Below are 27,293 nucleotides of genomic sequence, written 5' to 3' on the forward strand. Positions count from 1 at the left end.
AAATCATTTCCATGCTCATTTAAGTTCTCACCCTGTCCAGTTCCCTGTAATAAAAATATCATTTACATACTAATAAAAAATTTAGGGTGAAGAAGTTCCCACCCAGCGCAGTTCTCTGTAATAGAAATATTGTTTATGTGCTTCAGTTCTTCTCTCACAGAAAAGAGCTTCTAATTATATCATAGATAATAAGTTCTTTAGCCTGTTGATGTTTTATATGGCCTGCGTTTGTAGCCAACATAACGTGTGCTCTGGTTGATTAATTCTAGGGCATTATTCTCCCATAAAATAGGACGAGAAAAACATTTCAAGTTTACGTTGTTTGTCGTCGATAAACAAGGAGAATGTAGAATCCTTTTAATATGCATTAGTTCACCTGTTTTGTGCAGTTGGTAATGATGAATGCATAGTCAGATAAGGCCATACAATCGACTACCGGTACTTACTAACCTCGAACTTTCGGTCTTTACGGGAAATCTCAAACCTGAGCCAGCCTTGCAATACTGACCTTGCTGTCGCTTGATCAATACTGCAGGGTCTTGGTTTAAGATTTTCCTTAAAATACGGGAAAAACTGCCAGAATGTCTCATGGTGACTGATTGTCCGAGTACATGAAAATATGTTCATTCATTTTCTCATACTCTTCAGTAATACCTGTTGTTTCTTTAGATTTTTGGTGATAAACCTTATAGTGGCCAGAATAACCCTAAACAACACAATGTCTAACTATTAGGGCTTTGAGAGTTGAACGTATTTTTGCCTGAAAGTAAAAGTGGGCAAACAACTTAGTTTTTAATTAAAATCATCTTCTGCGTGTGTTACGCGGTAGCAATCTGTGTGTAAGAACGCAGTGTTTTGAGACCCTGCTGGTAGAAATTTGCCATTCTAATACCAAAAAAAAGTAAGAACATGTTTAACTAAGCAAGCTTAAGATCAAGAAGGTTCTTATATATGGATTACAGTTGAATTATAAACTCTTGTTATAGACACAATACTAGATATGCATTCCGTAATGAGTTGTGTTGGGCTTATCATAATTCAGTTGTGAATAAATACTGTATATTAAAGTACCAAACCCAAAATTATTTAATTTTTTTTGGTAATCAACAACCATATCTCCTTCTTAGAAATTAAGAACCTAATTAAGAACCCACTTAGCCTAAATAGCCAATAACTATTCTATAATACCAGAACCTGTTTTGCCAGACTTCAAAAAATGTAGGTTCTTCCACGCAGGTTTTTACCGTACTCTATTGCATAATAAGCTTCGATTCCAATCGTCTTCCAGCTGCGACGGTGTTTTTCGTAATCGTTTCATTGTTTCGGTTATTTCAAAGAGCTCTTCAATAATTTAAAAGAAAAAAAAATACAGTAATCGGTTTTTTATCCGAATAGAAGAAGATCCAAGAGCGAAGGAAATTTGTTACTTTAAAAACATTCTGATCAAAGACCTTGATCAGTTTCACAGTTATTTTATTTGGCATCATTTAAAGCTCGCTTGCTAAACATGAAAAACTCTCAGTCGTAACATAGGCCCAAAAGATAAAAGTTCATTGTTTCATGGATGTGCTGTGGGGTTAGATACATCTGAACCAAGTAGCAAACGTAAAATCTCAGGAGCAATAAGCTGCCAAATATCAGCTCTCATTTACCGAATATGTATTAATAGAAATTTAGAGAAATCTTAGTTACTTGGCCTGTATTTTGTGACCAAGGTCTGCTTTAGACTGAACTTCAATGAAAGAAATTTATTTTAAAGTGATTTCGTATTACTAGCTCTTCGGTGCGGCATTCTGTCTATTTGTCCATCAACTTCAAAATATTTTGTAGCGTTTATTGATGAGTTATAAATGCGAAAGGCCGTTTGATTCCCATGAACGATTCATTTAAAGAAATGATTAACCCGTATGGAAATTTTATTTAAACCTTAACTTGTGATCAGATCGGAAAAAAAGTGACATACCTTGAAACTGAATCTTCCTCACTCGAATTTGCTATTCATCTGGATCTAGAAATGAAATAAAACCGACCACAAAATTTCTCTGCAAAGTAAGTGATCCTTGAGCGCTACATTGAGGAGGAACAATTTATTGACCAAACACATCAATTACTAATAACTACTTATTAGTGCGGAAGTACCGACCTAGTTACATCCTCAATAAAAATTTCATGTCTCAACTGACCAATTATATCTTTCTTGTTATAAGCCGAGTACATGCATCAATCGTATTGGGTTATCTCCATAAAGATTCGATAAAGTGTTTCATAATTAATATGACGCATGATTGTTGTATTTGCACCCTAGAAACGTAAACGATTATAGAGAATAGTTGCAATTGTGTGCGAGAGTAATTAAATCTACGCTAATGAAAGAAAAAGTAATAACATCGGTGTTAAAAGACTTAGATATACACTGTTTTTCTCTATCAATATTTAACGTGTGGCCTTCACTCCGCGATACTGACAGGCTATGACAACAATTTCGATGTGCCATGATTAATTTTAAATAACACTCTTAAATGCAAGCAAATTCTTACAAACATTGTGTAACCATTTTCCAACTTTGCCAGCAATAAAATGATATCCCTGCTTCTTTTACAAATAATTTTTCCCCTTCAATAATTTTCTTTTAAAATGTTTTCTAGTTTTAAGTTTTTTTTCTCTTTCGTGATGTTGCATTCTCCATTCTCTTACAGGAGAATATATAATGCCTTAGAATTAGACAATCAGAGCGCGCGTTATATCTGCTACAAACGCAAGCTATATAATAACAGCTAAATAATCACAAGAAATCAGAGCCTTGATCATGTATTGCCTGTGACTGCCATTCTGAATAGAACCACTAACCACACTTAAAGGTGTGAACACGTTACCATGAGAACTGATTAAGAGCTGGTTTTCACATGACGTCACTAAAACTCGAACTACAAAACTGTTGATCTTCCTGAGATTTTACTTAAACGATGTATAAGAGCAGCTGAAAACTAATTTTCATACAAATTTTCGCTCCGAATGGGTTTTTGGTTTTGTGATACACTACGCTTGAATTTCTAAGCTTTTGCGTGACGCGGCATTTACGTGACGGCCTAGAGAGCTGATTTTTTCAGGCTTCTTCTTTCCAATTGCTTAAATTGGAAAATTTACTGCGATAATCATTCTTCACTTTCATCTACAACCGCAGTTCATATATGAATTAATTCATATAAACTTCACATCATTTCACTCCTCACGGGAAGATATGAACTCAATAAATTGACCTCGCTCCCAATGTGTGGCTTCATAGCTCAGTTGGTAGAGCATCGCACCGGTATCGCGGAGGTCACGGGTTCGAATCCCGTTGAAGCCCTGATTTTTTCAGGCTTCTTCTTTCCAATTGCTTAAATTGGAAAATTTACTGCGATGATCATTCTTCACTTTCGGACTGCAGATTGTCCCTACGCTTTACCCTGATAGGCCTCTGTGTTACTCTAATGAACTGATGCTGTTATAATGATACTATTTAGCTTTGTGAACATGCTAATGTTTAAGGGTTTCTTTTGCCATTTAGTCAGACATCGCTCTTTCTTTATTTCTGCTGGAAGCACCGTTCTCTGAAGGAGACTTCAGGTCATTTTCTAAAACGTACGAACACTGCGACCTTAACATCAGTGCCATTGTCAACGGATATGACCGGGAAGCGTCTGCTGATGTTTCCATGGGTAGTAACCATGCACGGTAGGGTTGTATTAATGTCTTCAAGGCGGCTGCATTCGTGTCTTTCATATGCTGTCTACTTTAGAGAGGCACTTGTCTCTGGAGAAATGTACTCAGTCCGTGGAGAGACATTCCCTTATCAACTTAGCCAAAATGTGCTACAAACCCTGCTTGGAGCAAGCGTTGGCGCTTAACTCAAAGCCACAATAGGTCACCAAGAAGCCCTTGTTGCTTTAAAAGAGGGTTGCGCTTTCAGGGCAGTCAGTGACCAGCAGCAATCGTATCTTATAGCAAAATTCCGCATTGGCCTAAAGAACCTGAAACTGCCTATGCTACGGTGCGGTTGCGAAGACTTGGGACTAGATATACCTCTCCCACTCGTGCGCGGAAAAGCTCCATACTCGGCGCTTCTAACAACTGCACTTGCCGGAAGTATTCTTAGGAACTGTCGGTGTTTGGCTTCTTCGATATTTAGCAAACATCTCTTGCGGGGGGGAGGGGGGGAGAGGATCGTTAAAATTTTTGTAGAGAGGGAGAGGGAGTAGAGGAGGAAGACCCTTTAGAGGAAAATCTAACGGCCGAATCGTCTCAACCTCGTTCCCAGGGTCTCTCATCTTAACGCCCCCTGGAGCTTTATCAACTCAAAAACAGATGATCTAATGTACTTTGTTTCCGACACTGCGCACAGACGCAGCGCAACAGTGCCTTAACAAACTGATCACTCTAGAACATCTGAACATAGATCATGCGAACAGCTTACTTTCCTTAAAATAGTTTTTCACAAAGAACTACTTATTTATGATTCTTTTATACTGCAAAAGAAACCCTTGACCACTAGCATGTTCATAAAGCTAAATAGTATCATTATAACATCATCAGTTCATTAGAGTAACAGAGGCCTATCAGGGTAGAGCGTAGGGACAATCTGCAGTCCTTCCACCAGTGGTTCACTATCACTCTTCTGTTAAGCTTTGGGAGCTGACTGACTTGACTCGTGGCTCCCGGCCATACCCATCTAGTAGTATGTCACCCCAGTTTGTGTCGAAAGAAAACCTGAGATTTTATCAAATACGAGTAGCACTACAACCAGACAGATTGCGTGTTGGACAACGCTCAATTACAATGTGCAACAGGTTTTTCCGGTTTAAACGTTTTCCCACCTGTCTACGGTCAATGCAATATGCGCGCCAACAGGTAATTGACTCAGCGGAGCTAAACTCAAAATTATTTAGCTTAGTGATCCTTGTGATACTTCGAGAATCATCTGGTGTTTCAGTGCTGGCGTTAAGAGTTGGAGACCACTTAATCTTCCACGGCATACAGATATGCGAAATTTCCAGAAGTACCCCCTTCCCCCCTCCCCGCCGGGCTGTAGCTACAGCTAAGTGCCATTCAAGAACAAGAAATAATTGCTCCTGGATAGGACAGCTTGAAAAAGCGCATTTCAATCTACTGTCACTACTTTAAACCTGTAGTCGGTTTATGTAAATAGCGAAATGTTGAACATTTGCGCAAGAGCAGTAAAAGCGTGACTAAGCTGCTCGTACCGTTGTGTGACAACTTTTACTGACAGAATCTCGAATATCAGCCACGCAGTATGGTTGCCGATATGATAAAAAACAGATTCATGAGGCCCCTGATTCTTACAGCAGAAAACTTGGGCTCTTTAAGGCAATGTGGAGTAGTATTGAGGGGAATCGACGGCTTTTAGGTATGTTTTCTGTAACATTTTCGGATTAAATTAGTCGCATTAATATTTTGTTTATTTGTTTCGGGTCAGACCCTTTCGCTTCTTGTTTCCAATTTATATAGGCGAAGTTTATTTGGAACTTGCCACTTACACTTTTGATGACCTCGGTTTGATTTTGTTGTTGTACCGGTAATACATTGCCGGATTAACCTCTCGACTTCATGAACTTGAACGGAGATCGGCTGTTTACCAAATTAGAATAAAGACGCGATTTTGATTGGCTTCAAGATATTTCAAGTCGATTAATTTGCAGTCTTTTAACGTCCTTAATGCTAAACAGCATTCCAAGTCGACCCATTATTGTGTCTTAACGAACTTAAAGCGTTTTGCTGAATCGAAAACATCAAGGTTCCAGGAAATCTCTTGCGTTTGTTATGACAACCATTCACAGTGTTGTTTACGGTAAGGCCGAAATACACGCGATGACAAACTAGACATGACGGCGGACAGGAAATTAAACAAAGTTAACGCGCAATGTTCCGAAAACGTCTCAAAAACAGTTTTTATGTAGTGGACATTATGTTTCTACTGATAGCAGTGAATTGACGGGATTTTAATTAATGACAGCCTTTTACTTTCGCCATTGAAATTGATTTGTCTCTTGTTCGTGTGTAATTATTGTGTTATTTGCGCCCAACACATTGACATAGATTTTCGTTTTTATCAAAGGGAAATACTGCGAGTTCGAGCATGAAACTTGGCATGGTATATGTTTAATAATGATATTTTAAGGCTGTAAAGTAAAATAATCGGAAAGTGAGGTACCAGATGCCCTTTGATGCTGTTAAACATGACCTATATTTTGCCGTTATTTTTCACACGCTTCATAGGTGTTTTTAAAATGATTCGTTTCTCGACCCTAACAGTCAGCCACTCTTAATGGTTTCATACTTAGGGTAAAAAACTGCCGGAAAAAAGGTTAATCTGACCCAATGCCAGGCTTGCCATGGCATTCGAAGTGAGTCACACAATTACACAAAAGCAAATACATGACTGACATGACAGCTTTCAAGGCTTAGGCCACGTTCATCAAACTCTGTAAGGCAATCTCTCAAGCTAGGTATTGTCAGTGAAAACAGAGCCCAGAGTAAGTCATTTAACCCACTTTACTTTTTTCACTTCGCCATTAGAAGCTGCACATGAACATTTTTGGCTGCTTAGACTGAGTAAGTACTTCAAGAACTACAAGAACGTTTATGTTTCTTTCTACAAGAAGGTTTATGTTTCTTTTTACAATGCTGTCCAACGGCAGCACCGTTTCAAGCAATGAATTAACACTTACCTGTTAGCATGAACAGTGAACACAACTGGGACAAAAGAAATATTTTCACCGCCATTCCAGATGAACACGGAAGACTTCTAGATCTGCAGAATGCTCACAACAGGAAGAGTTCCTAAAATATATAACTTCCTTTTTTGTCGCTGCCAATATTGCTTTAATTATACGCAAAAGCATCACATTGGTCGCCATCTTAATGAAGAATTTATTTCTTCCCAAGTTCGATCACGATTGGTTTGTTTCTTCTGAAATCCAGTCATTTATTTGTGCTAACCGCATTAAACTTCCCAGACGTAAACTGGTAACTCTAAGGCTCATGAAATATCTCGAGAAAACACCTCGAAGCAGTAACTGACATGCCCGCACGTACGGTAAAATTTGAGATAAGAAAACTGCCTGGCAGATGATTACAAATGGCACACAGTTGCCTTTATGATATAAATACGACAAATCCTAGTTTGCGACAGCCCTGGGAATCTCTGCTACTGTCACTAATCAACTGCATAACTCGTGGGTTTTTTTTATTTGAAAAGCGAGAGAAACACCTGTTTTCGCGCGGTTTTAGCTTTGACAAGAAAGTTGAGGTAATACTGGCATTTTTTAAAGTTTTAAACTCAGCCTTTCACCTAAAGCACACTTACTAAAACAATTGCTCGTTAACTAGCATCATTATCCATCGAGAAACAAGCTACTAACACACAAAACCTTGACCTTTTTGACTAGACGTGTCAACTACGGTTGTTTATTCAAAACTCTGTTGACCATCGATTAACTAAGGACTGTGCTTTTCGTATGGTAACAGCTTCCAGCACTTCATGTCATTACTTCTGCTTTGACGGATTACTACTAACTACTACTGCCACTCATTTTCAGGTAGCAATGATATAATCCAGTGAACATACCCTTATTTTGAACTCTAATCGTATCTTAAACAGAATTCTTGATCGTGTCGCGTAATCGGTGCGCGATAAGGTGGGTGTCCAATTACAGGCATCCAATCTCAACCTTTCGTAATTGGATACCTTCGCCATTCGCATGTCAATTACGTGAGTTTTTAATGGTTTCCTTCTGGATGTTCCCTACAGTTTTTACAACTTATGGAAAACACTACTGACCTTTTTGCACAAAAGAAGTTGTCGAATTTTGTTTTTGATTCGATTAATTAGTAATCAGACCCCGTGTTTTACAATTCGGGGAGAAATAGTGGTCGTAATTACTCGCCCGATTATTCCCTGAATTGTACTCCTCTCGGTCCAATTACTTTTACTTATTGCTTATAGCTTAAAAACAAGTGTGGTGATTTTCTTTCTTCGTCGTTGAACTGTAATCAGCTGTCAGGATTCAGCTTGTAACACAGTTAAAAAAAAATTGTGATAGCGGATTCATGCAGAGAAATGACTGTGAACCCTCTCCCAGAATATTTTTTAAACTTAGAAAACAGTTGCATTTTAGCATGCTTGTCACAAGTTGACAATAAAAATGGTTACAGGACTCGTTTTTGAGTCAAAAACCCATTAAGCTAAAATTAGCGGTGGGCATGAACCGACATCACTAAAAGAAATCGCAGCAAAGAAGAAGCATGAAAAATGCCGAAAACCCTCATGAGCCATGAGGGTTTTCGGCATGAACTCGATATTGCCTCGTTGAAATATTCTCGAGACACATTTTTCCTGTTATTGCACAGGTACTTGTAGTCCACTCCAACGATTACATATTGATAATAGTTGGCATGGAATGAGGGGGAACTATCAGTCCCTAGGCCCTTAAGAGAAACACTCTACTGGTGGATTGCACCAATCCCGAGAGATTCAAATGACAGAGGACTGGTGGCTGTATAGGGTGACAAAAATAAAGGAGGCCAGTAAGAGGTTTTTTTTTTTGTTAATGTCATCTAATATGATGTTTGCTGCTTTTAGGAAGTCGCTTACTAAACCAGACTACATTATGTGTTATCGACCAAGCATGAGGTCAAGAACACTGAATGTTGATGTCGCTTAATTCTTTCTTCGTGTTTATGGACCGAGACGTAGTGACCATCTATATATAAACACGCAAAAAGCGAAGGACATCTCATATAAGGCGGACATATTTTGCTCCTCCTTCCTTTGTGCATATTTATTCTGTTACATCTTTCATTAACGTTTCAAAGCTAACCCGCCCACCCATCCCCCAGAATGACGCCGTGTTATACCTCGCACGCACATGAATATACCGCTGTCCAGTTGTGAACAACACCCATTTTAAGCTCTCCATATCTCATTGCTTTATAATCATGTGCCGAGTTTGAGGTTCTTAGAATATTCCACTAGTTAAAAGAAACAACAGCTACTATTTTATACTAAGTATTGTATACTTAGAATTTAAATTTAAGAGCCCTGAAGGAGATTAGTTTTGCTAGCTGAAACATTAGCCTATAAATTTCGTCTTTTTGCTTTGGTTTTATTTCTCCTCAACCGGACGCTGGCATCTTAATCAGTTCTCATGGTAACGTGTTCACACCTTTAAGTGTGGTTAGTGGTTCTATTCAGAATGGCAGTCACAGGCAATACATGATCAAGGCTCTGATTTCTTGTGATTATTTAGTTGTTATTATATGGCTTGCGTTTGTAGCAGATATAACGCGCGCTCTGATTGTCTAATTCTAAGGAATTATATATTCTCCTGTAAGAGAATGGAGAATGAACATCACAAAAGAGAAAAAAAAACTTAAAACTAGAAAATATTTTAAAAGAAAATTATTGAAGGGGAAAAATTATTTGTAAAAGAAGCAGGGATATCATTTTATTGCTGGCAAAGTTGGAAAATGGTTACACAATGTTTGTAAGAATTTGCTTGCATTTAAGAGTGTTATTTAAAATTAATCATGGCACATCGAAATTGTTGTCATAGCCTGTCAGTATCGCGGAGTGAAGGCCACACGTTAAATATTGATAGAGAAAAACAGTGTATATCTAAGTCTTTTAACACCGATGTTATTACTTTTTCTTTCATTAGCGTAGATTTAATTACTCGCACACAATTACAACTATTCTCTATAATCGTTTACGTTTCTAGGGTGCAAATACAACAATCATGCGTCATATTAATCATGAAACACTTTATCGAATCTTTATGAAGATAACCCAATACGATTGATGCATGTACTCGGCTTATAACAAGAAAGATATAATTGGTCAGTTGAGACATGAAATTTTTATTGAGGATGTAACTAGGTCGGTACTTCCGCACTAACAAGTAGTTATTAGTAATTGATGTGTTTGGTCAATAACTTGTTCCTCCTCAATGTAGCGCTCAAGGATCACTTACTTTGCAGAGAAATTTTGTGGTCGGTTTCATTTTTAGATCCAGATGAATAGCAAATTCGAGTGAGGAAGATTCAGTTTCAAGGTATGTTACTTTTTTTCTGATCTGATCACAAGTTAAGGTTTAAATAAAATTTCCATACGGGTTAATCATTTCTTTAAATGAATCGTTCATGGGAATCAAACGGCCTTTCGCATTTATAACTCATCAATAAACGCTACAAAATATTTTGAAGGTGAAGGACAAATAGACAGAATGCCGCACCGAAGAGCTCGTAATACGAAATCACTTTAAAATAAATTTCTTTCATTGAAGTTCAGTCTAAAGCAGACCTTGGTCACGAAATACAGGCCAAGTAACTAAGATTTCTCTAAATTTCTATTAATACATATTCGGTAAATGAGAGCCAACATTTGGCAGCTTATTGCTCCTGAGATTTTACGTTTTACAGCACATCCATGAAACAATGAACTTTCATCTTTTGTCACGACTGAGAGTTTTTCGCGTTGAGCAAGCGAGCTTTAAATGATGCCAAATAAGATAACCGTGAAACTGATCAAGTTTTTTGATCAGAGTGTTTTAAAAGTAACAATTTTCCTTCGCTCTTGGATCTTCTTCTATTCGGATAAAAAACCGATTACAGTATTTTTTTTCTTTTAAATTATTGAAGAGCTCTTTGAAATAACCGAAACAATGAAACGATTACGAAAAACACCGTCGCAGCTGGGAGACGATTGGAATCGAAGCTTATTACGCAATAGAGTACGGTAAAAACCTGCGTGGAAGAACCTACATTTTTTGAAGTCTGGCAAAACAGGTTCTGGTATTATAGAATAGTTATTGGCTATTTAGGCTAAGTGGGTTCTTAATTAGGTTCTTAATTTCTAAGAAGGAGATATGGTTGTTGATTACCAAAAAAAAAAAAAAAAAATTTTGGGTTTGGTACTTTAATATATAGTATTTATTCAAAACTGAATTATGATAAGCCTAACACAACTCGTTACGGAATGCATATCTAGTATTGTGTCTATAACAAGAGTTTATAATTCAACTGTAATCCATATATAAGAACCTTCTTGATCTTAAGCTTGCTTAGTTAAACATGTTCTTACTTTTTTTTGGTATTAGAATGGCAAATTTCTACCAGCAGGGTCTTAAAACACTAGGTTCTTACACACAGATTGCTACCGCGTAACACACGCAGAAGATGATTTTAATTAAAAACTAAGTTGTTTACCCACTTTTACTTTCAGGCAAAAATACGTTCAACTCTCAAAGCCCTAATAGTTAAACATTGTGTTGTTTAGGGTTATTCTGGCCACTATAAGGTTTATCACCAAAAATCTAAAGAAACAACTGAAGAGTATGAGAAAATGAATGAACATATTTTCATGTACTCGGACAATCAGTCACCATGAGACATTCTGGCAGTTTTTCCCGTATTAAAGTGTGGTGAAATATATTTTTTTGTTCTGAAGGAGAAACTTCAGGACTGCACCAACAGGACAGAAAATCTGATGCGTTTCCTGTCTCATTGTATGAGATTATTTTGAACAATTTTAATTAACCATTTAGTACTGATGGGACCTTTTCCTCCTGTGGACAGTTTTGCAAACGCTTCGCGAATTCAGCTGAAATGGCAGTGAAGTCTGGTGTCGTAGTTCTATTATATTTGCTGTTCTTGATATCAGGTAACTTATTTAGTGATATTACATTTTTAATGATGTCTGCTTAAGATTAAATTCGTCTTGTCGTTCAACTCAGTAACATAGTACTTCTCTCACAAAGTACAAACAAATGGGAAAGTTGAAATGCTTCTGCGAACCCGATACATCGATTCATGTGTCCTGTATAAATTGACAAACTATATACTAGAAAAGACCTGATGATCTCTTGATATACATATCAAACGAACGATTGAATCACAACTTCTCAAGTAAAATGTATAACAAAATTCATACAAAGTTAAGAGGTGGAAGTTTACGTGATCGTGTTCGTTAGCAGGTATAAAAGAGACAAAGATGATTTCGAATTCTCACAAGCAAAAATCAGTCTCAACAACTCCAAGCGTTCTCCACTAATTAGAAATTTGGCGTTGCACTTGTCTAAGATAACGCTACAGTTTTACAATTGTTACGCTGTTTTTGCCTCTCTAAAATTACTGAAATAGATCCAAGCCTTGAACATCTTTCAAAAACAACTGTAAAACCAGTGCTTGTTATAACTGAGCTTTTTCATGATTGTTATTAGTCGTAACTGTCTTTTCCTTTCACTGTGGTTGTAAACTCACTTTATTTAAGATATGCAAAATTTAAATTAATGATTGGTTTGCTGGTTAGTTATCTGATAAATTTTGTATATATATTTATTAACTAAGGCAGCGTCCATACTACGCCGGAGGAATTTGAAAAAGGAGCTTTATTACTACGGTTAGATCTACCGTCCACACTTATCCGTCACCAAAACGGAGCTTTTCGAAAACGCTCTTCAAACCGGGGGAGTTTGAAAACGCTGGCTTTTCGTTTTTGTGTAGACGGGAAACTTGTGATTTCCCTGACCGACTTTTCCTCAAACACAAATCAAAATGACCGATGCTTGTTGCATTTTTAAATTTGACCGGCGTAGTGTGGACGGAAAACATTTGATGCATTTCCATAGTGAAATTAATCTCCGTTTTCAAATTGCTCCGGCGTATTGTGGAGTTTCTCTTTTTCCTGTTTTACCCAATACAGGTAATGTATTAATTAATACGAATTTCTCTAACGTCTTTAATTTCAGATGCAGAGTCTTGCCCTAACCAAAATTTAACAGACTGGGCCGGTTCATTTCAGCCTTCAAGCTACCCATCGAAGTACGCACCAAATTTGGACTGCTATTGGCTGATTCAAGTGTCAGATGGAAATCTTATTGAAATCAACTTTCAAGATTTTGCGGTAACTGACAATGCAATTTATGTTTCTTGGTTTCTAAACCGCTTTCTTGATGATTTCTTCTATCGTTCCAATTTGTAACTCTTTTCTTTTATCTTCCAGATGGACGGTGATACGGTATGCATCCATTTTCTGTAGTTCCTCCTATTTTCGTTTAGTTGTTTTTTCATAACCTCCACACAAAGACAAGAAAACTCTGTCAAGGAGCAATGCGGCCATGTATTTCAAGTAGTGTCACACTTTTTGCTCACTTTTTCTCTTAGTTTCGAAATTACACTATCGTGAGCAGGGAAAGTATTTTTCTTCTTCTGCTTCATTAACAGGTGGATAATTGCCCTAATGACTATGTGGAGGTTCTGGAAGGTTCTTATGGAAGCACCGATTCTCTAAAGCGTGTTTGTGGCGCGAATCTACCATTTGAAGATGAGCATCGCATGGTTCGTTCAAAAGGTAGCTCTCTTCTCGTGCACATGCACACAGACGATGCCAACCAAAACCGAGGATTTGCAGCAAACCATCAAGGTGTGTAAAACTTGATCTTCAACATTTTTTTATTTGTTTCCCTGGGTACTTGGTATTACGATACATTGACTAAATGAAATATTTGCCATTTTTGAACTCGTGAATTGTGGTAGCAGTGGGATTATGCAACTGAGGGTTTGGTCAATGATCTGTTAACTTTTCGCAATTCCGCTGTTTTGCGGGCGCATATATCGTTTGACATCTGTAGGACAACGTGTCACGTACATGCAACTGCCAGGGTTGTAGTAAAATGGAACTGTTAGTTTAAATAACTCAAGTTAAATGGTTAAACCTTCTGGTTGATTTGTCGATAAGGGGAAGTGTTAATGGTAGCTTGCAACTGTTAGTTCAAATAACTCAGATTACTTGTGTGTTAAAGTTTTCGGTTCATTTGTGGGTCGAGGAAAGTGTTACTCAAGTGATTGAGGCGCACGTCATACAACGCTGACGTAGATGCTACAAAAGGCTTAATTTAAGTCACGAAAAGGTCTTCTATATATCTGTCACTTAAATTACTGCGACGGTAAAACTTTTTTAACTAACCCTATGAAGTCCGAATAAAAGAACTTTGTCGGAATCTATCAGAATCATTATTTTCATTATTTTCTTAAAACATGAGTGTTGTTTTATGAAAAGGATAATCCTATATTGCTCAAAGATTAACTCATATCAATCATCATTCACTGCAAATTCACGAGTTTGCTTATGGAACACTTTGATATTATACTCGTAGTTTTTGTGACCGACACAACTCGCGCTCTGTTAGTTATTTTTAAGGCGGGATTCTACCGTAATACTCGAGTTATTGTTTGTCTTTCCTAAAAAAGCTAGAGGGAATTCGAAACCATTGCGTTTTTTTTTATCAAACCTGTAACAGCATAAGTAGGTGACAATGAACGCACTGGGAGTGGGGCTGGGAAGTAGATTGAACAGATATCCATTGATGCGAGACGAATTTTTAACGTTAGTTCATTGGCCAATCAATTGCCACACAAATTGCTACTTATCAACCTCGAACGTTCGGTCTTTAAGAGAAGATCTCAGACTTCGGTCTTGATGATTTTGTTTTCTCTAGCCTGTCATATATACTGTCAAATTCGGAGAAAACTCAAAGTTTGCAATCGAACAGCATCATTCTCAGCGGAAGGCTAAAAACAGTTTTCATCGCCGCCGATACGTAATAGTTAAGGACAAATTTAGGAATCAAGAAAAAAGGCTATTTTTTCTGCAAAAATAACTGGATATGTATTTGTTTATCCAGGTATTTGTAAAGTGACATTTTCGACAGTGTCAGGAACCATCATGTCTCCAAATCATCCTGACAAATATCCAAACAGTGTGATGTGTGAGTGGATCATTGATCTGGGTCCAGGATATGATATTACTCTGACTTTCCATAAGTTTAATTTGGAAAAGAAAGATGACTGTTCATGGGATTGGCTGACGGTACAGGCCGGAAACACTCCAGATTCCCCGGTAGTAATTAAAGTGTGTGGTGATGTACTTCCTCCTGATATAAAAACTAGTGGACCAATGAGGATCTACTTCCAGACAGACAATGACAACGAGTTTGAAGGGTTCCACATGACCTGGGTAGCCGAGGGTGAGACAAAATGAGTAGACTTATCACTAAATGAACGCGTAAAGTATGAAATTTGTGATATGTTTGTGATGCGATCTTAGCATCAAAGACCACAACGGAGAAAAATACGAGTTTCAAAGCATATCACATGCATTATCACCCGTGTAGTATTCACAAATCAGTTCCAAACTTTATTATACTAGAAAACTGTAATTATTATGTTTGTTCATTTCAATCTTTTAAGAGATATTTTAACTTTTTTACTATTATTATTTTAAGAAATATATCAAACACGAATTCTGTGTTTGACGACATTTCCAAACACCGAAAAGTGAGGATGCGACGCGTAGCAGAGAATTTTTGACGATCTTCGAGGTGTTAGGAAATGTGCTTAACTGTCTTGAGCGTTTGATATTTCTTCTCAGTCGACACTAAAATTAAGGAGAAAACGAAGAAATAAAGTCTTAAAAATCTACGTTGATTCTGCCGTAATGCTCGAGCACGATCAGATATATATCTAAACACCGTTATGTTCATGATTGCCGTTGTTTAAATTTGATGAATTATTGATGAGTTTGAGAATTGACTGTCCACATCATTTTTTAAGATCAAAACGAGTGCAATAAACCTGAAACCTGCCATTCAAATGCCACGTGTGCCAACACAGATGGTTCATATCAGTGCACGTGTATGCTGAGTTACACTGGAGACGGCAAAACCTGTCAGTATTATAAAGGCAAGTATTACACAAAACCTGTCGAAACATCGGGAGAATATAAATAAATAAATTCGGATACACATATTAAATATCATTTCGGCTAGCCTCTGAACAGGCTCCCAACTTGGAGGATGAGAAGGAACCTATCCTAGGATCCGAGCTTACCAGAGTTCTGCAGCAATACGTAGAGGGAAGGGCACTACACGCACATGGCTTTCTTGGCTTAAACAAGAAAGACGTAAAAGGAGTTGGCGATAGAGCAATAGTCAACGATTTATTGGGAAGTACTGACTTAACTTTATTTTTTTGTTATTTTCAAAGAAGAACGAAGTGCTAAACTGAACGTGTCCGGAATTAGGCCCGCACAGAATTAGGGCTGCACAGAATTGGGGTATTCTTGGGTTTCACGTGACGTCACAAGCTTTGATCAAACAAGCTTTGATCCAAGTTGGTGTCCCTCGGGTGTCAAATTTATGCTAATAATAGTCCATTTCTACAGTGAAGCTTCTCTATTATCGCTCTATTATTTCGACAACTACATGAATTTCCAGAAAGAAAAAAACGATAAAAGTACCGGGCATTTATCTAAAGGTATCCCAGTGCTCTCTGAGTATGCCAAAAGCTTAGAGAGTCGAGTAAAGGAACGATATTCGCAAAAGATCTCGGTCATCGGGGTTGACTACGCAAGCATACCAGCCGAGCAGTTCAGTCCAGAATGCTTGCCTCCTGTGGAAGTCTGGTACTTGCTGAGTTACCTCGTTCTTGAGACCAGCTTCTACACCAACAAGCAGTTCAAGGCGTTCAAGAGTCTGAAAGGCGTTTAATCAAATGCTGTCGGGATTAGTAACCTCAGTTGTAGGCAAAGCAATCGCTGGCAAGTATGTCGTGAGAGCAAGTGTTCGGTATTCACAGTGTATGAATGATCCTTTAGTGAACATTTGGGTCATTTCCGAAAACGATGGGACTATTTTGTCAGCCCATTGCTTGGGATGCAAAGCTGGACTGGCTGAGTAATGCTCACATATCGCGAGTGTTTCATTTTATTTAGAGGCAACTACACGAATTCATGGCAAGCTCGCTTGCACACAGGTAAAATGCTCATGGATTTTCCCGACATATGTCAATGAAGTGCCGGATGCGAGGGCTAAGGACATCGATTTTTCATCGGCCAACAAGCTCAAAGAAAACTTCGACCAGCCGAGAAAATTGAGGATCTACAACAGCCGCAAGCCTCGAACCATGTAGCAGCTTCTAGTTCTGGGACTGCATCAGCCGGCGCCTCAGCGCATGCAGCGCGCATCGGCGCCTTCGAAAGAGGAAATGGATTAGCTTTATGCCAAACTCAACCACTGCAAAGTTAAAGCAGTAGCTTTAAGTTTAATTGATCCTTTTGCTGACCAATTTAACGACCAAAGCCGCTCTGTTCCGGTAGTTTCAGAACGAAGAGTTTGCTACAAACTCGTTCACTCTCTAGCACTCTCTTGTTTGTAGCGTCGCCGCGACCCACCGAAGAAATCCACTCGTTTCTCCTCCTAATAGTGAGTTTCTCCTGTTCTTCCCCTTGATTTGTAATAATCTTAGGTGTACGAAAAAACACTAAGCCTTTACGATTTCCACTTTTGCTCGAACAGCCAACAACAACGCATAAAACCATCCCTTTTTTCTCACATGAACTCTTCTTTGGATACGCTTTGTTTACGCTTGAGGGACACCAAGATGGGGGATAGTAACCGTTGCTACGCTATTGGTCACGTGCGTGAAACCCAAGAATACTGTAGATCTGACTATTTTTACAAATATGCTTGCTTGTGTCTTACAGATTTTGACGAGTGTGACCTGGAATATGACAACTGTCATGAAGATGCTTTGTGTGTAAATACACCGACTCACTTTGAGTGCCATTGCAAGAATGGCTTTTTGGGGGATGGGATTAACTGTACAGGTCAGGAAAATTTCTTTCGTGTAAATGATAGTTTAACAGTTAATAATATTAATACAATGTAAACTCACTAATGTAAAACATCTTTTGAGCGAAATCATTAAATAGCAAACTGGTCCAAATTAGAATTTTGATTGGTTCCCTCAGCGTACCGAATTTTCTAATTCGGACCGCCAAAGTGGACTGCTCATGAATTAGTTTCGGTGATTTCCTCTTTCAAAACACTGTACAAAAGAAAACAGTTTGTTATTTAAGTACAAATATTTTCCTTCATACTTACCGAAAAATTAGAAGTCAAACTGACATTTAAGAAAGCGACCTGAAAGGTGCAAATAGGTCAAATAAGTTCTAAACGTTTGTACGCGCGTCCACTTAGAATAGATCGAGGGACGCATTAAAACTTTCCCCAATTTGCATTAAGTATTTCCTCAATATGGAGCCTCAAGAGAGTTCCATTACCTGTCGGCGTAATCTATTAACAATCACAGTTTGCGTTGCATTTGCCTTCATTTTCCGCTCTTTATGAAACCATCTAATCGAGTCTGTTGACACTGCAGCATTCAACAGACCAGACTGACAGACACTTTTTACTCTGAAGATGATTACCTCTCAGGTTGTTTAGAATTTACTAGGGTATGGTCTTAAAAAACTTTCTGTTTCCGTAATCGGCGAGTTTTTTTAGACACCTTACCTGGAGGGCCAGGGTCTGTCCTGTCTTACGAGTGTCAGCCCTAAAACTCTATCACCTCGCCATGGGTGAACCACATAGCTCTTTTATAGATCGATAAGACACAAGACTCTACATCGACGCATGCAAAGTGACGGCGATGCTCGTTCCGCTTAAATAACTCCGAAATGAAATAGAATAAAGTGATATTTTGTATTTTTCAGATATCGACGAGTGTGAAACTAGTGAATTGGCTCACAAGCACAACTGTCATGTCAATGCTAGCTGTGCAAATACTCACGGATCGTTCAACTGCACATGTGTCTCGGTTTACACAGGAGATGGAGTGTCCTGTATAGGTATTATACTTGTCTTCAATGCCTTTCTCTTTTTCCCGTAGATCCTGCGGGCAGTGGAATTATAATGCGCTTATTTTTCACGTTTTGTTTCATTCAAGATATCGATGAATGTCAAGTAAACACTCATAACTGCCATGAGGATGGTGTATGCATTAACACTGACGGCTCTTTCAGATGCGAATGTAAAGTAGGCTTTATCGGAAGTGGAGAGATCTGTTCAGGTATTGAATTGTGCCAATTATAAAAGTCGTGCAGAATTATAAGTGTCGTGCAGACTCGACCTGACCATTCAATGGATATGTACCGTCTTGTTGAGTTTGAAAGGAGCAGTGACTTATTGGCTTAACGTAGTTTTAACGTATACAGTGGAAGTACTTTTAGCAGTAGTGGTGGTGGTGGTAGTAGTAATGGCGGTAGTGGCTGTAGCGGTAGTGGTGGGAATAGTGGTTGTTGTGGTAGTGGTGCCGGATAGTGGTAGCAGTGGAGCTCCGGCACGCCGGGGTCGCACGAGCGGGGCCCCCATACCTTAGAAAATTCTGTAATCCATCAATCTAAAAAGATTTCGTCGTCAGGTGACTGTCAATACGTTCGTATGTCTGTGTGCCACTTGCACTGCGCGTGCGCGTGCAAAGCCCCATACCATAAAAATAAGAAAGTAGCATCATTACCTTAGGTGCATCTTTGATATTGGACATCCATTTTATGGCTAATTGACAGCTACCAAAACAAGGTATCCGCTGACCAGTATCACATGACCATATTGCGAGCTCAGGTTTAGAAGTTATGGAGGTTGTGTATTTTTTACGTTGACTGGTGCCTAAATAATGGATTTTCGATTAGATCGCAGGCTCAAGCTAGGTTATTACTCTAGGGAGAAGGAAGGGGTACGCGCAAAGGCAAACGTCTTGAGCGAATTAACCCCTGGCGTGTTGTTCACTTTTTTCCCGAGATATTCTTTGCACAAGGCCCTGATATAATGTGTACGTGATTTCTACAATCTTGGAAAAATTGGCTACACCAAGTTTTAACTAGAAAAATAGGGAAGGCACACGCTGAACAATTACATGCTCACAGTTGATCATTTTTTTGAGTTTACTAATCCAAGAAAAACATTTTCTTTTTTCTTTTATGGTAAACTTAGTGCAATTAGGAGCTCCGCTTTTATTCCCGGCTAAATTCATATATTAGTAGTAAATCGAAGGTAAAGTCTGAGTTCGTGCCTAGCGGCTCGACAAGCCGGTGCTTATCTCCAAGTTTCGTAGCATTGGGTGAATACTCTTCCCCTGGATGGGATGCTAGTCTCAGGCAGGGTTACCTCCCAGCATTAAATTCGCTAGCACCGATTAATACACCTGGGTTCGGAGAGAGACACTGTGAGAGTAAAGTGTGTTGCCCAAGAACACAACACAATGAAACCGGCCAGGATTCAAAACCACTGAGACCGCTTGATCCTGTGTCCAGTGCTCTAATACAAACTCTACGGAAGATAGTAGCAGACTAAGTTCTAACAATAGATTTCTTAGAAGTCAGCCATCAGAAATAGCTATAAACAGCACTCATTTGTATTGTTGTTGTTATTGTTGTTGTTACAATCATCATCGGAGTGAGCACTGTAAATGATAAAAGTATTCAAATCATATTACTTTGCCTCTATTGCATTTAATAAAAGTTTTCAACACTACTTCCAGATGTAAATGAATGCTCTGAAGAAACAGATAACTGTGACGATGATGCCACGTGTACAAATACCAACGGATCATTTGTCTGCACGTGTGATCAAGGATATAGTGGAAATGGAGTCAATTGCTCAGGTATAGGGTATCGAAATGTAACTCTATACAAGGTTAACGTTTACCAAAAAAACTTTGTTTGGGTGTCTCCAAAAACGTCTCTTGTGTGTCACATTCCATTAGTAATTTGAATGAAGTTTTACTTACAGAAAAGAATAGGGTGAGTAGTGTAGAACTGGTAAATAGTTTATGTTCTTGGTTGTAGTAAGCGTGATTTTGGCTTTTGAATTACTCATTTTGATAAGGGCTGAGAGATCAATGTTTTAAGGCTGATATTATAATTATTTTGCCATCCCAAAATACCATGCCATTAATTCTTAATTTGGATCATGGCGGACTTAAGGCAAGTAACAGTACGTCAGTTTCGAGCGCAGTATTGGCAGGTATTACGACTACAGCCTTGAAATATTTGAAATCATCAAATTTACATTTTGTTTCGCCCACAATGGCCAGTTCCCTTCTATAAGACGCACCCGCAGGGAATCATGGTAGTTGTATTCATCAAAACAAATACCCAGTTGAAGATTATGAATACAAGTACACGTACCATGATTCCCTGCAGGCGTGTGTTATAAAAGGACCTGGGAGATGTTTCCAGATTTGACAGCATGTAGCAGTCGTTCATGGGAGAGGAAGATTACATGACTAGCCCACAGAGTATCTGCGTAGGAGGCTAGACGGCACGTAGTCCTATTGCTATACTGATTAGGAAAATAAAATTGATCCAAGCTTATTCATTCATTCATTTCTCAACTTAATTCTTTCAACACTTTAACGAGTGTTAAAAACTATGTTCTATCAATTCTTCTAGCTCCTTCCTTTAGTAATCCGTCCTTCTACTCCCGTGTTTTTCTATGTTCACTCAAACGAGATGGAAGCTAACTCAATAACCTCGCGGTTCAATTAGTCTCCATGCACAAACTGTATACCATTGTCACCTTTAATTGTTATATATGTATCTTTTTTTCTTTTTTCTTCTCCTTGTAATTTCAAAACGTAAGTGCAAAGTAAAGTGAAGTTGAAGTTGAATTTAAAACAAACTGAGAAGTAATAATGGCGATGTATACCGCCATGCTTTTTAGATGTGGACGAATGCACTCTAAATCTTCATGACTGTCACGAAGATGGATATTGCACCAACACCAAGGGTTCTTATCACTGTACTTGTAACACTGGATACACAGGCAATGGAGTAACATGCACTGGTAAGAGATGTTTGCATTCCACAAGAGTTATCACTGCATGGTTGTAAACATGTTTGTTGCAATATGGCATTGTTTAACGCAAATCAAGCTTTATAAAGCAAAAGCGGGCTTTGTAAAGCGCTGATTTGATCGAAAAAGTAAACAATGTCCTATTCAGCAAACATAATATGGATCAGGAGTTACTCGCACACCCCATACCACCGAAATCATTTTACAATTCATTCATCCCTCGCTATCTAACACCATCTCAGTTTGAACAGGATTTAGCATCAAGCTCCAATTAAAGGTAAGCGAGTTTATTTGCTTCAATTTTACGTGTTTACTTTCGGTATATTCCTGCGCTAATCGGTAAAAAACATATTCCTTGTGCAAGTTTTGCAGCGTAGTTTTGCACTTTTGAGAGGTTCCTGTGTCTGTATCACGGCGGTGGGGAAGATCAAGCGAATGACGTGAAGGAACGAACAAGGAAGCCACTTACAGGGTTAGCAGGATGTTATGAAAGTACTGACGAGTAACGATGTTTACTGACTTAGTCCTCTTCGTTCCTAGTGGAACATAGGTCTTCGACCAGCTCTCGCCACCTGACCCTGTTTTGTGCAGTATCTTTCGCCTCATGCCTAGGAAGCCGTATCTCCTCCAACTCTGCCATTCTCGTGCGCCTGGAGGTGGGGTCCTGCTCTCTGTCGCTTCCCCGTTGGGTTCCAATGTAATCCATTCTTGGCTACATGTACGTGTCTGTTTGCCTTCTCTGCCTGTAGCCAATCCAACGCCAAGCTGAGCAGTAATGATAGTCAGCGTTGAATATTATCCTGTAGAAGCAAATCCAGAGCTGCTCAAAAAGAGGTGGAGGCGAAGTAAAATTCTTAGCCGTTAAAAGAAGGCCTTGCCTTGCAAACTCACACAGTGGGAAAGATGATTTTCAACCCATCCAGGCACACAGGTTCCCGGTTCCCACCCCCCTTCCCTAGTCAGAGCATTCAAATTCAACTATGCACAAATCACATTTCTTTTTCATTCAAGTGGTCCTGAAATGAGTTTAAATGAAAAACTGCCAACATTGTTTTGTACAACTTAAAACAGCCAAATGGTATTTCGTCTGAAAAGGGATAAATAGCTCTAACTTTTTACAAGTTAGGTAAATAACGCTTAATGTATTTCTTTCTATTCCTCTTTAGGTCATTGACTGAGAAAATATCAGACAAAAGTAAAAGTGGCATAAACGGTTAATCGTTCGTTTTGCCACCATGCATACCGAGTGTGTCGATAAAGTAGGTATTAACTTTGGTTGCAAGAAACGAGTCTTAGAGAATTTACAATATATTCATATATCTTCTACACAGTCATATCCAAGCAAACCTATTTAGACAACTGAAATAGTGCTCTAAGACGAGTTCCGTTTCTTGTTTACTGGAGGAGGGGATATAATGTATAGTTTAACATCTGAAGCATCCCGATTTAGCAAATTAACGTGGTTTATTGGCTGGAAATGTAAAAAAGTTTAATTTGCAAGGAATGTTCCCTGCATGAGTCATATTATTCTTTATGTAAGGTAATTGTTAAAGACAATTGTTCTCTTACCTGCTTGCAGGGTGAACACTACACTGTAGTTAAATACGCTTCGTTAAGATTTCTAAACAGAGTCCAAGAAGCAACTTACGTCATGATGGCTGTCCAAATTCTTTTGATCCATCAAGAGTTCATTAACTGTCTCAAAGTCTTACAACTTACATAAATCCATAGCGTAAAGGTTTTAGATACTTCCTGACTTGTTCATCTGCATTCATAAGGCTCTCTTGTATGCATGTGCCTGAGTTGTCGTCCTGTCAGACTTTTGAAGCTAGATGGTGATATTAAAAATACCTGGAATATAAGCAAAGGGTTGAAGATTCAAACTAGTCTTTTTCAGAACCATCCGAGGGTAAATATACTCCCGGTAAATATTTTCTCATTTCAGCCCTTGGTTAAGAGGAGAGTATAGAGAAGTAGCAAAACCGACTTAGAGGTACTAAAACCCATACTTTTTTTGAAAGCTGTTTACGATTATCACTGTTTTTCTTTTTTATATATCGCTTTTTCTTAAGTATTCAAGAGTATGGCACAAATCATTTTTTTTATAGATGTCGGCTAACACATGCTGCTACAACAGAGGAAGTTCTCCTACCCAAGACGCAACGTCATCAATTACTCCCACTATGCAGTTATTTGTGTAGGTATTGATAATCTATGTTATGGGCTTCAGTCAACATGAGTAGATTAAAAATTAAAATTAGAAATTTACCTACCAAATTTCCAACTGTCATTAACCATGAAGAACGAAAGTTACATGACTATCATTGTTCGTGTATCTTAAAAAAAGATTAAAATTCTGGAACCTTTGGCCTAATGGAAAGCGCCTGATGTGTTAAATCTGTACTAGGTGTAAAAAAAAATGTGATTCGCGTATTACCTGTAATTCTTTAGTTGTTTTTTGCGTCTCTGCAGATATCAAAAATATCAAACTGGTGAAGAGAGCTTCTATGAGGAGGTCGTCACGGGTAGCAAAACCAAGGTTCATATAACTGCATGTGTACTGAGCATGTAACACTGGTTTCTAAGAAAATAGAGCATGGGTATGTAATCATTCTTAAATCTCGAAATACAAAACATTTTCCTTGTTTCGATCGAGTTACAGAAACACGAGTGCAAGTTTTAGAGCACGAGAAATGCTGTGGGAACACGAGCCAATTGGCGAGTGTCTCCCAAACTTCTATGACTGTTCCTATATCTTTATGGAAATTCAGAGGAAATGCTTTCCATCTCTTTTACAAAACACTAAGAGAAATATAAAAGAAATCACACGTTTATTTCATCATCAAAACTTATTTTGATTCTATTTCGATCATTAAAGCGTCAATTTTCTTTGCCAGTGTCACCATTACGTTAACAGCCCTTGCTAGTGCTGTGCTTCTATCAAGTTATAGACTGGGTACAGTTTTTAGTTCATGCTTCCTTATAGGCAATTTTGTTTGATCAATTTGGAAGCATTTTGAATTTTTGATTCATTATTTGGGACGGCTTTCTTGTAACTCCTGATTCATCGTTTATTGTTGCATTGTTTACAATTAACGCAGCCTTGATTAGAAACCTGTCTCTGTCCTTGGGTGAAATATATATACGCAAGTATACGTATACTTCTCTAAGGGTCTGATATTGTTTTATGTACGAATTTTCACTCCCTAATCGTAACTTTTTAGACGCCTCAGTGCTATACCAAGCGAGATTGGTTCGAGCTATGGCTATAATTTTGGCTCGTGAATTCTCGTGGATTAAAACCGTCAGGCTCTTGACATGTAATGATCTATTGACATGTATTACGTATTAAAAAAGTTAATTGAAAACAATTCTAAAATCAGCTACCTCCAAAAGAGCTAAATTGAATGCATCTCAATATTAAGGAGAGTAAACAAGGAGAGTAAAATTACTAGCGAATATTGCCTGCTAGACTGGATAATTTGTATCCGTAGTTTCTCTTCTTCAAAGCTGTCGAAACAAATCCCCGGTCTTGTTTTTTGAACAACCGTAAATCTGTAAAGTATATCCTTGATATCCGTTTTATGTATTTTTAGATATAGAGGAATGTTCAACGAACAAGGACAACTGCCATGTTGATGCAAACTGCACCAATACCAAGGGATCATTCTTCTGTACTTGTCATACGGGCTACACCGGTGATGGAGTCACTTGTGCTGGTAGATAAACCCTTCTTGCCCTGTTTTAAGCTTGTGTCAAGCTCAGCAGTTCGATTTATAGGTGTCATGAAAATAATTTGAAATTCTCGGTATTTGTTCTAAACTGACAGATATCGAGGAATGTACAACAGATACCCATAACTGCCACGCTGACGCTAACTGCACCAATTCCAAAGGATCTTTCTACTGCACATGTCGCACGGGATATTCTGGAGATGGCGTCACTTGTGTTGGTAAAACAACTGTTTCTTAAATTGAAATATTACAAAGCATTAGTGACGCATTTATTTCTGTAGTAATTGTGTTCATCGGTTCAAAATCATGAAGGATTGTTTTGGTACCGTGAACGTACTTCTGGATTTAATTTTTATTCATTTTTGTTTTTATACTTGGTACTTCAGAAATAAAGGAAATCCAGAATCTTCCTTAAATTTTTGAGACCAAAACTCAAAGTGGGAATACTACCAAATCAAATATCCACAAGTACGTGTACGTACAGCTTTAGTTATTTTATTATCACGAAAGTCGTATATCACTAGAAAATTTGGACCATTTACAGACTTTATGAAATGTCTGTAGCTTAAGAATTTACAGACTCTAATTGTCCTTCTTAGGAATAGAATGTGTGTAAATTTATGTTTGCATGGCTATCCTGGAATTTTCAATGCAAAAAGACTACACCATATTTACCATACTCGTTTACTTTAGATGTGGACGAGTGTTTTCCTAATCAAATATACCATGAATATCTTCATCTTGCTCACAACTGCCATGCTGATGCCAACTGTACCAACACTAAAGGATCATTTTACTGCACGTGTCTTAATGGCTATTCTGGTAATGGGGTTAACTGTGTTGGTAAGTAGGCAACAGAGGACAAAAAACGGACTTGTGTCAAACGGACATAAATTGCCTTCGTAGTTAAACGTTTACAAGAGTTAGAGGTCGATTAGAAAGCTTACATAGTTAGATTCATAGCTTAAATTATTTGTTTAGTACACTGATATATTACACATTCACCACAGTTGTCCAAAATTATGTCTCAGTTCTCTTACGTTTGTCCCAGATGAACAACTTACCTGTAAAATACGCAATTAAATAGTGTTTTTCGCTTGTCTTTCAAAAGATATCAACGAATGTGACCCATCTGGATTATCGTCTGAGTATCAACACTTGGCTCACATTTGTCATGATGATGCTAACTGTACAAACACAAAAGGATCTTACTATTGCACGTGCCTGAACGGATACTCTGGAAATGGATTACATTGCGACGGTAAATAAAGATGCTAAATTATGTTACTCTTCATCAAGCATTAATCGTTCGTGTTTTATATTTCGCCCATTGTTTTGAAATCCTACAGTGGAATGATGTCAGTCCAACGGAATGTTCATGCTTTCAATAGTTTGTGTTCTATTCGGACACTGAATACATCAGAGTTGCCTAAGAAAAAAAAAAAAACAAAACGTTTTTTTAGCAATTCGATTATGATCTCTCTTTAGATGTCAATGAGTGTTTGTCTGGAATACACAACTGCCACTTGGATGCCACCTGCACCAACACCGAAGGATCGTTCTCCTGCACTTGTCATACGGGACATTCTGGAGACGGAGGCATTTGTACAGGTGATTATGGATGTTAACCATTGAGCCAAAATCCCAGAATGTTCGGATGAAAGTCTAATGGAAGAGTAATTTTCCGAAAACACTGTTCCAAATTGTAGACTACATTCAGAGTTCGTTCGGATTCGAGCGTTGGAAAGTCCCTTACCATTTGCTCAATTCTCCAGTTTCCAGTTTCCCATCTAGGAAAACAATAACGGATAAT

The 27,293-nt window shown here is 38.2% G+C and overlaps 1 protein-coding gene, 2 long non-coding RNA genes and 1 pseudogene across 3 annotated transcripts in view; all 4 read left to right on the forward strand.

Annotated features, from left to right (window-relative positions):
• The first annotated feature begins 12,731 nt into the window (after positions 1-12,731).
• On the forward strand, positions 12,732-13,341 carry LOC149102787 (uncharacterized). Its single transcript, XR_016202021.1, has 3 exons — positions 12,732-12,958; positions 13,058-13,072; positions 13,279-13,341. It is a non-coding gene; the product is annotated as an uncharacterized LOC149102787 (long non-coding RNA).
• An 83-nt stretch (positions 13,342-13,424) lies between these two features.
• LOC110047630 (uncharacterized) overlaps positions 13,425-27,293 on the forward strand; it is a 49,799-nt gene continuing 35,930 nt past the window's right edge. Inside the window, exons 1-8 of the mRNA XM_089273378.1 lie at positions 13,425-13,477; positions 14,739-15,080; positions 15,667-15,795; positions 17,597-17,719; positions 18,608-18,742; positions 18,841-18,963; positions 20,431-20,553; positions 21,615-21,737. Coding sequence (XP_089129504.1) covers positions 13,426-13,477; positions 14,739-15,080; positions 15,667-15,795; positions 17,597-17,719; positions 18,608-18,742; positions 18,841-18,963; positions 20,431-20,553; positions 21,615-21,737 — 1,150 coding nt within the window. The 5' untranslated portion in view covers position 13,425. The remainder of the gene's footprint in view (positions 13,478-14,738; positions 15,081-15,666; positions 15,796-17,596; positions 17,720-18,607; positions 18,743-18,840; positions 18,964-20,430; positions 20,554-21,614; positions 21,738-27,293) is intronic.
• On the forward strand, positions 15,921-17,154 carry LOC149102788 (uncharacterized; annotated as a pseudogene).
• Positions 23,620-23,951, forward strand: LOC149102789 (uncharacterized). The gene is made up of 2 exons (XR_016202022.1): positions 23,620-23,739; positions 23,855-23,951. It is a non-coding gene; the product is annotated as an uncharacterized LOC149102789 (long non-coding RNA).

The sequence above is a fragment of the Orbicella faveolata genome, unplaced genomic scaffold (assembly GCF_042242905.1).
Source record: "Orbicella faveolata isolate gen_17 unplaced genomic scaffold, um_ofav_v1 contig_35, whole genome shotgun sequence".
In the NCBI taxonomy this organism is placed as follows: Eukaryota; Metazoa; Cnidaria; class Anthozoa; order Scleractinia; family Merulinidae; genus Orbicella; species Orbicella faveolata.